The 11,158-nt window shown below is 63.7% G+C and overlaps 4 protein-coding genes across 5 annotated transcripts; 2 read left to right on the top strand and 2 right to left on the bottom strand.

Annotated features, from left to right (window-relative positions):
• Positions 1-86: 86 nt before the first annotated feature.
• Positions 87-1,750, bottom strand: MED19 (mediator complex subunit 19). The gene is made up of 5 exons (XM_085063543.1): positions 1,498-1,750; positions 859-1,115; positions 685-781; positions 504-598; positions 87-380 (listed from the first exon to the last, which is right to left on the bottom strand). The coding sequence occupies exons 1-5, from the start codon at positions 1,694-1,696 to the stop codon at positions 318-320; spliced, it is 711 nt and encodes a 236-aa protein (XP_084919669.1). The 5' UTR covers positions 1,697-1,750; the 3' UTR covers positions 87-317.
• A 134-nt stretch (positions 1,751-1,884) lies between these two features.
• Positions 1,885-4,255, top strand: TMX2 (thioredoxin related transmembrane protein 2). The gene is made up of 8 exons (XM_085063542.1): positions 1,885-2,116; positions 2,545-2,605; positions 2,767-2,880; positions 3,023-3,099; positions 3,177-3,283; positions 3,371-3,436; positions 3,545-3,674; positions 3,882-4,255. Exons 1-8 carry the CDS (start codon positions 1,928-1,930, stop codon positions 4,020-4,022), a joined length of 885 nt encoding a protein of 294 aa, XP_084919668.1. The 5' UTR covers positions 1,885-1,927; the 3' UTR covers positions 4,023-4,255.
• A 67-nt stretch (positions 4,256-4,322) lies between these two features.
• Positions 4,323-5,608, top strand: SELENOH (selenoprotein H). Of its 2 annotated transcripts, none has more exons than XM_085063544.1 (5): positions 4,323-4,453; positions 4,771-4,947; positions 5,031-5,176; positions 5,251-5,364; positions 5,435-5,608. In XM_085063544.1, the coding sequence occupies exons 2-4, from the start codon at positions 4,796-4,798 to the stop codon at positions 5,349-5,351; spliced, it is 399 nt and encodes a 132-aa protein (XP_084919670.1). In that variant the 5' UTR covers positions 4,323-4,453; positions 4,771-4,795; the 3' UTR covers positions 5,352-5,364; positions 5,435-5,608. The 2 variants fall into 2 exon arrangements, with proteins under 2 accessions (XP_084919670.1, XP_084919671.1); XM_085063545.1 differs by having other exon boundaries at positions 4,341-4,453; positions 4,733-4,947.
• A 40-nt stretch (positions 5,609-5,648) lies between these two features.
• On the bottom strand, positions 5,649-7,590 carry BTBD18 (BTB domain containing 18). The gene is made up of 3 exons (XM_085063540.1): positions 7,117-7,590; positions 6,647-6,783; positions 5,649-6,512 (listed from the first exon to the last, which is right to left on the bottom strand). The coding sequence occupies exons 1-3, from the start codon at positions 7,584-7,586 to the stop codon at positions 5,692-5,694; spliced, it is 1,428 nt and encodes a 475-aa protein (XP_084919666.1). The 5' UTR covers positions 7,587-7,590; the 3' UTR covers positions 5,649-5,691.
• Positions 7,591-11,158: the final 3,568 nt, after the last annotated feature.

Here is an 11,158-nt window from a genome sequence, read left to right as displayed (position 1 = left end):
GAGGGTGCCCCGCATGCTCCAGGGACATCTTGGTCTGGGCTCCTCCATGACAGCCGAGGGTCACAGCAGCCACTGCCACCAGCCCCTCCTCAGAGCAGACTTTAATTAAAAGGTGATTAAAAAAGAGGCCCCGACGCTCAGGGTTCTTCGGGTACAAAAGCCCAAGGTTGGCACCCACAGAGTCCATGCTCCTGGTCCTGGGGGGCTGCAAGGGTGTCCCCTTTGCTGGGGGGGGACAGGCCAGCCCCAGGGTCCCTAGGGTCAGCCGGGGCCATTTCCATGGGCTGGGGGATTCCTGGGGTGGTGCCGGCGAGGCCTCACCGTAAGCTGCTGCTGGCCTGGGAGCTGCCCACCCCTGGGTGTTCAGGGCTGTGCCGGTTCTGTGGAGGAAGGACAGACAGAGCATGTGAGAGCTGCTGGGCAGCAGCCCCCCAGGGATGGCCACTCACAGAGCCCTTCAGTGGGACATGGGCTGGGAATCAGACTCCAGCCTCACCACACACCTTCTTTTTCTTCTTCTCTTTCTTCTTCCTCTTCCGCTCTGGATCCTCCTCCTTTTTCTTCTTTTTCTTCTTGTGGTCGGAGTCTGAGGGGGTTTCTGAAGAAGAGGAAGCACCACATGAGCTGATGCTCTGCCGGTGCTGGAGGACAGGAGGGGAGCAGCTAGAGGGGAGCAGCCCTTACCTGGGGGGACAGGGTCCTGCGTGCGGCTCTGCTTGTGCTTGTGCTTGTTCTTCTTCTTAGGTGGCTGGATGTGCATCAGCCGGCACTGCTCGGGCAGCTGCAGAGACAAGGGGCTGGTCAGGCCGGGCCGGGCCGGGCCCCTCCCACCCCCCAGCTGCCAGCCCCGGGGCTCACCGGGCCGGCGTGCAGGCGAAAGCCCGTCAGCATGGCACCCGTGAGCGGGGTGAAGGAGCTGCCGCAGATGGGCGGCTTCTCGATCAGCGAGCGCAGGCTGCTGCTGTCGTGGGAGCCGGGCAGGTCGATCATGCCGGGCAGGTCGGGGAGGAAGTTGCTGAGCTTCTCCTTCACCTTCTTCCCGCAGAACTTGTTGTAGGCGTGCTCCAGGTTATAGTGTGTGATCAGGTTGGTGCTGCCTGTCAGCTCCGTGGTGCCTGTCCGGCCACGGGAGGAGATGCGGAGGGGGTAAACGCCCCGGCAGCACCCCCGGCCCCTCTCCCCAGGCTCCGGGATCCCCTGTCCCCTCCAGCACCGGCATCCCCGGGCCCTCTGCCTCGCTCTCCCCAGGACCCCCTGTCTCACCCCGGGCCCTCTCCCCAGCCCTGCCCAGCCCCGGGACCCCCTGCGCTCCCCCGGCACTGCGATCTCCGGCCCCGGGGACCCCCGCCGCCCACTTCCCCACTAGACGGCGCGTTCCGTGACCCCGCCCCCTGCATGCTTATTGGCTCATCGTGCCGTCAGTCCCCTGCGCGGCCGCGATTCGCCGCGCTGATTGGCCGAGCGCGGCGCCCGCCCCGCCCCGCGGCTCGCCCGCACCTGGCAGCTCCCGCAGCAGGTAGAAGGGGCCGCCGGCGGCCTTGCGGGCTGCGTCCTCGCCCGGTGGCGGCGCGGCGGCTGAGGCGGCGGGCGGCGGCGCGGTCCCGGTGACCGGCGCCTTGGCGGGTCCGAACCCGAGCGCGGCGGCGGCGGCGGGCGGCGGCTCGGCCGCGCCGAACAGCGCCGAGAAGTTCTCCATGTTCCCGGCGTGCCCCGCGCGGGGCCGCCCCGCCCCGCCATTGGCCGAGCACCGCCCCTGCACCGCCCCTGACCCCCGTTGCTAAGGGAGACTCGTCCCAGCCTTCTGATTGGCCGCTTCTCTCTTTGCTCTCATTGGCTCGCGCGCGCAGAGGAGAGCCCGGCGCGCCGCTCGCCATTGGCCGGGGCCGGGAGTCCCCGCCCCCGCTGCAGTGGGCGGGGCGGAGGGAAGATGGCGGTGGTGGCTCCGCTGCTGGCGCTGATATGGGGGCTGCCCGGGCTGTGCCGATGGCTCGCCCGGCCCTACTATCCGCTCTCCGCGCTGCTCGCCGCCGCCTTCCTGATCGTGCGCAAGGTCCCACCGCTCTGCCGAGGGCTGCCCTCGCAGCGGGAGGATGGCAACCCCTGTGACTTCGACTGGGTGAGGCGGCGCGGCCTGTCCCCGCACCCTGGCCTGTCCCCGGGCCTGTTCCGGGGCCTGTCCCCGCACCCCCTGGCTTGTCTCCGTACCCCCGGGCCGCCCCCCGGGCCTGTCCCCGCACCCCCGGCCCTGCCTGGCTCCCTCCTTGCTCACGCAGCACCCCAGCCCGACTGAGAGAGGGGATGCTCGGTAGCCCCTGCGTTGCTCTGCGGTGTCCCTCCCACAGCCGAGGGGCCCCCAGGCACTGGCGTCGAGCCCATCGCCGCGGGGCCCTCTCCTCGCTGTTCTCCCCCGCGGGAGGGATGTGGGCTCTGGCAGGTGGCCAGTAGGGCCGGGCGTGTCCACAGCTCCCCCTGCCAAGCTAGGTCAGGTGCGACTCCAAGGTGCCCTGGGCACTTCCAGCTCATGCTGTCCCTTTTCTGTGCCAGAGGGAGGTGGAGATCCTCATGTTCCTCAGCGCCATTGTCATGATGAAGAACCGGCGCTCCAGTGAGTCAGGGGGGCATGGGGTGCTGGGGCTGCTTATGGGGTCTCCTTCAAGGAGCTGAGTGGGGAGGGGTCTGGAGGACTGAATCCAGCCCTCTCTCAGGTTACCCCCAGCCTTCTGGGGGGGTCTGGTCCCATCCCTTATTCCTGCCTCCCCTCCGCAGTCACGGTGGAGCAGCACATCGGGAACATCTTCATGTTCAGCAAAGTGGCCAATGCCATCCTGTTCTTCCGCCTCGACATCCGCATGGGGCTGCTCTACCTCACGCTCTGCATAGGTGAGCCCTATGGGGGGGACATCTCCCCGCCCCAGATTTGCCTTGTCCTGGCTACCCCTGGCTGCTCTGGGGCAGAGGAGCCCTGTCCCAGGCCCAGCCTGGCCCTCCTGGCACTTGGGGGCTCAGCGTGCTGTCATTGCAGTGTTCCTGATGACTTGCAAGCCCCCCCTCTACATGGGCCCCGAGTACATCAAGTATTTCAGTGACAAGACTATTGATGTAAGTATTTCCCCAACCCTGGGGGTTTTTGGGGGTCTCTGCCCACCACCCCCCTTAAGCCTGTGCCCCTGTGGCAGGAGGAGCTGGAGAAGGACAAGCGGGTGACATGGATTGTTGAGTTCTTTGCCAACTGGTCCAGCGAGTGCCAGTCCTTTGCCCCCATCTTTGCCGACCTCTCTCTCAAGTGAGTGGCACCCACTGGGATCTTGGTGGGTCACGGGGCCTTTGGTCCCTTGCATCCCTCACAGCCACCTGTCCCTATCCTGCCCAGGTACAACTGCTCAGGACTCCAGTTTGGGAAGGTGGATGTTGGCCGGTACACGGACGTCAGCACCAGGTGTGGGGGACACAGCCTGGGCAAGCAGGGCCCACTCTGGGGCTGTCCCTGTGACCCTCCAGCTCCCTCAGGCTGCCCCGGGGTCACTGTTGGCTTGTCCTGACACAGGTACAAGGTCAGCACGTCACCTCTCACCAAGCAGCTGCCCACCCTCATCCTCTTCCAGGGGGGCACAGAGATCATGCGGCGACCGCAGATCGACAAGAAGGGCCGGGCTGTGTCCTGGACCTTCTCCGAGGTGGGTGGGACCTTCTCCGAGGTGGGTGGGACCTTCTCCGAGGTGGGTGGGACCTTCTCTGAGGTGGGTGGGACCTTCTCTGAGGTGGGTGGGACCTTCTCCGAGGTGGGTGGGACCTTCCAGCCCTCTGTTCCCCGCCCAGCCTGTGCCTGGGAAGAAGGGGGAGCACGAGGTCCCAGGGGCGCTGATGCTACCTCTTGGCCACAGGAGAACGTGATCCGGGAGTTCAACCTCAATGAGCTCTACCAGAAGGCCAAGAAGCAGTCAAAGCCACGGGAGGAGGCGCCCGAGGAGCCCCCAGCCGTGCCAGCGGCCGTGCCTCAGGAAGAGTCCAAGAAGGACAAGTAGAAGCTGCCCCGTACTGTTGCCCATCACCATGTCACCATCACCCTGGTGGCACCGGCCTCGCAGGCCCGCCCGGCCCTGCCCGGAGCCGCTCTCCGTGGGGGCTGGTCCCGGCTGAGCCCCGGGAAAGCAGCGGTGCCCCCCGGCCCCGTGCGGGCAGGGCGGTAGGTGGGGCCCCGCCTCGGTTAACGCTCGCTCTCATCCATCGCTGACAATAAACGGTCCATGCCGTGTCCCGTGTCCGTGCCGTGTCCCTGGTCCCGGTCGGGGCTTGCCGCGGGGGCGGGGCCACTGCGGAGCCACCGCGCTCTGACTGGCTGGGCGGCGCGGGCGGAACAGAGCCCCCCGGGGACCTCCGGTGTCTCTCCCGGCCCCGCCCCTTCCGGCTCCGCCCTTCCCGGCGGCGCGCGCTCCCGGCACGTGGCCAGCGGCAGGTAGGAGGTGGCGCGGCCGCTCCAGGCCCCGGGCCTGTCCCCTCCCTTCCCCCGGGCCGCGCTTCCCGTCTCTCCCCAGCCACACCCCGTGGCGGGATCCCTGGGGACCAGCATCCCGCCCTCCACAGCAGGATCCCAGCTGGGATTCTTTCCCCCGGCGGCGCATCGCCGGGGCCAGGCCCTTCCTGTCCCCTTCCCACAGCAGTGTCCCCATACGGACCCGGCTTTCAGGTACCCCGCGCCTTACAGCGGGTTACCTGAGATCTCTTTCCACTCCAGAGCGGGATTCCTGAGACACTTTTCGTGCTCCGGCGTAGGCCCCGCCGCCTCGGCTCTCCCGGGATGGCTCCCCGCGGGAGGAAGCGCGGAGCCCAGAAGCCGGCGGCGGCCGAGGCACCGGAGCCAGCGGGAGCCCCGCAGAAGCGGGCGCGGGCCCAGACTCAGGACGAGGGCAGCCCTGGGGACATCGGCCCCCGCGTCGTCATTGAGCACTGGTGAGCGGCCGAGGTGGTGGGAGGGCGGGGTGGTGGCAGGTCCTTGGGTGCCCGCGGGGGCGCTGACCGCCGTGTCCCCACAGCAAGAGCTGACGGGTGTTCGGGCGCAACGCGGCGGCGGTGAGCGCGGCCCTGCGCGGGGCCATGGCCCACCTCCCCGTGGACATCAACCCCCAGCCGCCGCGCAGGAACAGCTTCGAGGTGTCCCTGGTGAAGGAGGACGGCAGCAGTAAGTGCTGGGCTGGGGGGTGGCGGGGGGGTTCCCCGGCACCACTGATCCAATAAACCTCCTTCTCTCCCCAGCCGTGGAACTGTGGAGCGGTATCGGGAAGGGGCCCCCACGTAAGCTGAAGTTCCCCCAGCCAGAGACTGTAGTGGAAGCCCTGAAGAGTAGCTTGGCATAGAGGCATCGGCCAGGTGAGCAGGGATGGGACTGGGATGAGATGGGACAAGGATGGGACAGGAACCAACTGCCCTCTCCCCACAGCCGAGCCAGGACCAGCGCCTGTGGCACGAGCGTCCATGAAGAGGCAAGACCAAGTGGGGGGCACCTGCCAGCCCCAGTCCTGTCTCTGATGCTGCAGCTCTGCCACTGCCGGACCCCAGGCTCCCTCCACACCTCTTTGTGCCCCCGATCTCCAATAAAGTTTAGCACTCCAGAGCACAGCTTCAGCCCTTTATTCCAAGAGCACACAGCCCAAAGGGTGCAGGCAGTGGTGGAGGAAGAGGCAGAGCCAGCCCTCCCTAGGTGAGGACATCCACCTCCTCTTCCGACTCGGATGAGGGACAAGGCCAGAGGCAGACTGTGCTGGGGGGTAGGAACAGCTCCCCTGTCCCTACATCCACCTCCTCCTCCTCGGTGTCAGTTCCAGGGGGCGCTGGGGGCATTGCCTGCCCACAGCCCTGCTGGGACACAAGGGAGTCCCCACCCTGCTGCATCTCGTCTGCACTGGGGGGCTGCCGGGGCGAGGCACGCTCACTGGTTTGCTCCCGTGCATCCATATATAGGAGAGGCTGTGTTTCTGTCAGCCCTCCATTACTTGCTGGCGCTGCAGGAGGCACGGGGGGGAGCTGCACCTCCCGCACGACCTCCCAGCACCCCCTGCTCTCCACCTTTCGCAGCCTCATCCGCCCGATGGGGCTGGGGTGTGTGAGCCCCAGAGAGTGGGGCTGCCCCTGGGGGGACACCCCAGAGCTAGCGCTGCCGGGCTCTGCCATGTCAGGTGCCACCATGGCGGAGACTTCCTGGGTGGAATGCAGGCAGGAGCGGTCAAGCTGGCGCTGGGGTCCCAGTCTCACCAGGCGTCCTCCCCAGAGCTGCAGCGACTCGAGCTCAGTGACGCGGAGGCGGCGGGCAGTTGCCAGCACCTCGTGCACCTCCTCCTGCGTGACCTCCAGCTCGGCAGTGTAGAAGAAGCGCACCAACTTGCGCAGCACCCCGATCTTCAGCCCCGCCAGCTCCAGCACCACCCTGCGACCCTGGGGGGGCAGCTCCGGGCCCAGCTGCTCCATGAAGAAGGGGCTGCAGACGGAGAGAACACTGCAGTGGGCCACCACTGCCTCCCCTGCAAAGCAACAGTGGCTGTCAGTGCCCTGCAGCCCTTCCTGCTTGCCCCAGTCCTTCCTGTGGGGTTGCAGCAACCCTGCCCAAAGCTCCCCAGGGCTGCTGGCCCCTCCCTGGGCAATGCTGCCAGCTCACCTTCAGCCCACAGGACCACGTCGCAGAAGACATCCGCTCGCTGCTGCTGCTGGTAGAGGTGCTGGAAGGCTGTGCGCAGCAGGCGGGTGCTGCGGTACAGCAGCTGCGGGGTGGCTGTGGGAGAACCCATGGGCGCCCTGCAGGGACAGACAGAGTGGCTCTGGGAACTCGGGGACAGGTGCCTGCCTGCTTACCCTCTTTGGGCTGTCTTGAATGGTTCGGGGCTAGGATGTGGTGGGGCCCACACGGGCACAGCTGCACGATGTCTGCAGATCCCCGCGTGCCCGTGTCCGGCCCTACAGCGCTGCAGGACAGCCCGCACTGTCCCCGCACTGTCCCCGCCCTGCCCCGGTGTCCGTGTGACCCCGCACCGGCCTCCGCCAGGGGGCGCCGCAGCAGGCGCTGTGTGGCCGCCGCGGCCTGAGGCCCCTCAGCCCGGCCCGCGCTCCCGCCCCGGGCCCGCCGCCTACCTGCCGAGGGGAGCGCGGGCCGCCGCCGAAGCGCCCCTGCGGTGAGTCCCGTGCCCACGGCGCGGACGCGGGGGGAGGTGACCGGGATCGGGACCCTGCGCGCCCTTGCGTCGCGCCCGCAGCCTCACGTGGCGCGGCGGCCTCGCCCCGCCCATTGTCCCGGTCCGCCCGCCAGTCGCACCCCGGCAGCCAATGGCGGCCCGGCGGGAACGGCGCGGCTCGGCCCGTGTGGCGGCTGTGGGGCGCCGGGGAGCGAAACCGGGGGGTACCGGGACCGGTGCTCGGCGCAGACCTGCCGTCTGTGACCAGCCCCTTCCCGTAGCCGTCCCCCAGCCGCGGTGCCCCTGCTCTGCCCGGGCGCTGGAGGCCGGGCTCGTGTTCTGTCGTGCGATGGCGGCTGCGCTGAGGGCAGCCCTGGGTGCGGCCAGCCGGGGCTGCCCCTCATCCCAGCCTCGCAGGGCCACGGACATGGCAGCCACGGACATGACAGCCACGCCAGGGCACTCTAGTGGTGGCACTGAAGCTCACCAGGTCGATAATGGGGAAGGTGCTGTCTTTTGGAGCAGCTCTGGGTTCAGGAGCTGTGGTTTGGTTTGGGTTTTCAGACTCCACTGTGCCCTCGTGTGTGAGAAACGGTGTTTTCGTGCCCCACGCTTCTGAAGGGGAGGACTGATGGTGCTTTGGAAGCCGTCCTTCAAGCAAGCAATGCCGACCACTTAGTTTGAAAGTATTTTGTCATTTTATAAAGCACCCATTGTACAAACATCTGCGTCAGTCACTCCACATACACGAACAACGATTATAATCCAGCCCCATCCCCTGGAGACAGTGGCTGTTCCTACAAACAACCCAAGTGGGTGGAAGTTTCAGGAGCTGCAGAGGATAGGAGCCTGAATGTCGCCACAGAATTTAAATCTACAGAGTCTTCAAATTGTGGTCTTGCAGAGGGATTTTCATCTGGTTGGACATGTGAGGGTGGTTTTTATGTTCTGTTTTTGCTGTGTGCAAAATGGACACAAACCAAGGAAGAAAGTGGCTGGTGCCGGGCCTGGGCCAGCAGCCTTTGAGGTCACTGGCAGTCTTTCACTGCCCCCGGGTGGCTTGGAGCCCAGCCCGGAATACCAAGGGATGCAGCAAAACAAGTAATTTCATATCAAAGTGCTATCATATGCTCACAAAAATAGAAGGAAAATAGAGATGTTTCCTCCCCCACCCCTTGCAATCCTTTGGAATTACAATAATCGGAGCTGTTGCCTGGAAAGCCTGACTTCACCAGGAGCGCATGAATCCAGATGCCATGGAGTGCCCTGTGACAGTGAGCAGGACCAAGGCGGGACAGGGGGCAGCCACATTCTGCTGAGTGGGGCTGGGGTGGTGGGGTTTTAGTGTTTCAGCACTAATCCCTATCAGGCAAATCCCCCACTCCACTGCACCCCAACAGCTGCAGTGCTGCTCCCAGCCCCCCACCAGTGGCCTTGTCTGCCCTTAAAATTCACTGATACTCGATCTGGCAACCCCAGCAACTACTCCCATTGTAGATACACAAAAGAGGCCTTTTATGAGTGTCATTTTTGCTAGTATCCAAAGCCAAGTAACCTAGAGTGGAAAAATCACCAGCAGCCTTTTGTCCCATTGACCCTTCTCTCTAAACTCCATTTTTGCTGCCAAATTTTCCTGGATAAAAGTATGATACTGCAGTTTTCACTGCAAAACATGTCAGACCCTGAATCTTTCTGTTCACCTTCACGTGCTCAGAGGCTGCAGACCTGCACCAAAGCCCATGTCCTTGGCCCTTGGCGGGTGGCTGGGCACAGCCCTGGTGACTCAAAGGGTCAGGAATGTCCATGGGTGTTTATCTCCTGGTGGGATTCACAGTGAAGGGGAAGGCAAGGCCTAAACTGTGCTGGCTGTCCAAGCTCCCTCTGCTATTAAGAGAGGCCTCCCCACAGGACAAGTCCTGTCTTCCCAGTGTCTCCCAAGCCCTCAAATCACCAGCCAGTTTCTGTAAGAGAAAGGAAATTCCCTTCTCAGGTCTCACAGCCAGGATAATTTTCAGCAATGTCCCCTTTGCCTGTATTGCAGAGCAGGACCTGCCTCTGAGTCCCTGCTCTCCAGAGGGACCTTCTGCCCTGCTGCAGTGGCAAAAGGGACAGATGAAGGCACGATCTGAGGCTGGGAAAGGAGAGAGGAAGGAGAGACTCTAAGGGGCAATAGATCCTTGTGGGGCTGGGAGAGAAGGAGATTACTGTGCACACTTGAGTCACATTCACATTTGAGCAAAAGATGTACCTGGAATTGGACAGTCTGAGGGCACGATGGCATGCACGCTGAGAGCAGGATGGTCTGTGAGCACAGGAGAGCATGGGCACCGTGGAATGCTGGTGGGAAGCAGGGACAACATGGAGGATGTGCAGCTGCACTGGGAGGGGTGGTCAGGGTGGGCTCCAGGCTTGCTTTATGTCCTGGCGTCTTCCAACTGGGGCTAGAAAGTTCTGTCAGGCCCCACTTCCCTCCTCCTCCCCTTCTTCGCTGGCGTCCGACGGATGAGTCGCTTCACCCCCCTGGTGCCGCACTTCCCCTCGTGTGGGGAGGGACAACAACCTGTCGGGATTCCCATAGGAAAGGGGCTGCGGAAGGGCCTTGTTGTCCTGACCTGGAACAATGCAGGCCATCCCCCTGAGCCGCCTGCGTGGACCTGGAGACGGCAGCCTCCCCTTCCTCCTGCCCTCGGCCGCCGAGAGCATGGGCCTGCCTTGTAAACAAATTGTCTTGCTCTGTTCCGGTGGCAGCTGCACTTCTGGGCGTCTCATCTGGGAAAGGCATCAGCTGTAGGATGAAAGGGGATGTGCAAGATGTTATTACAAGCAATTACTGTAAAAGAGGGGAAACTTTCCCATGCTAGTAACATATCTCTCCTCTTCCTGGGATGCAGTGGGACAGACTCCTCTGCCCCAGGAGTTATAGTCAAACAAGAGTGTTACCTGCTGCGGGGTGAGCCGAAGCTGGAGGATCAGGGTCCAGCCTGCCTTCCAAAGTAAGCATGCGCTGCTGGGTGTTCCAGCTGCTGGGGCAGGGCGAGAGCAGGGCCAGTGCCTGGATAAACCCTGTCCAGCACCATCCTGGGGACAGGAGGCACTCACCCAGCGTCAGCTGTGTTTGCAAGAGCACCTTTAGTCTTTGAAGAGGGCAGAGGGGGGGTGTGACTGCGCTAGGACCACACATGAACCCCTGAGACCCTGTTGCCCAAACTGCCCTGGCAGAGACCCTGAAGGATGTCATGGGTGCTGGGATGGAGGAGCAAGCTGTTTCTGATGCCTTTTCCTTGAGGGACAGCTGTCCCTTGGAAAGTGTCAGGTGGGCAAGGACTCTTCTTCCCAAAAGGAATTTTGAGACCGTCTCTTGTCCCTCCTTGTCCCTGAAACTCAGGGGATGCACCCACTTTCCTCCTTGTGTGTGGGTCAAGAGGAGGGGAGGGGAGGGGAGGGCAGGTGAGGATTATTTCTGATCCAGGAGCAGTTCTCACTCGAGGCATAGGGACGAGAGGGGACCCATCTTGTTCGTTTTGGGTCAACGAGGATGAAGGGATGCATGGAAAAGGTCTCACTCCCTTGCTGTGTGATGGAGAGATCCTCTCCTCCCTGGGAGGGGTGGATACCCACTCTCCCTCTGCAGCCAGCCTGTTGGATGGTCTATTTTACAAATCAAACATCAGGGAGGGTTTGGGGGTCCCACGCCCCGATCATTTCCCTAGATGCGCCCTTTGTATGCATCAAATCCCATTTCGCGTCTTTACACCTTTCTGCACCACGTTTAGCAACCCCACCTGGCTCGGGATCACCTCCCTCACGCATCCATTCACCGGCTGTTATCGCATCCTCCTTGCCTCCCAGTGCATATTTACCCCAAGAATCACCTGTCCCACCCAAACCCGTCCTCAACTCTTCTATCATTATCTCACTAAGAGTCTGGCAGTCAGCAGGAGGCAGGGTTCTCCCAGCTGCCTAACCAGGGACGAGGAAGAAAATTGTCACCTTCAGGGGAC

The sequence above is a fragment of the Lichenostomus cassidix genome, chromosome 5 (assembly GCF_008360975.1).
Source record: "Lichenostomus cassidix isolate B80296 chromosome 5, HeHo_3.0, whole genome shotgun sequence".
Classification (NCBI taxonomy): Eukaryota; Metazoa; Chordata; class Aves; order Passeriformes; family Meliphagidae; genus Lichenostomus; species Lichenostomus cassidix.
This window is presented reverse-complemented; position numbering and strand designations above follow the sequence as displayed.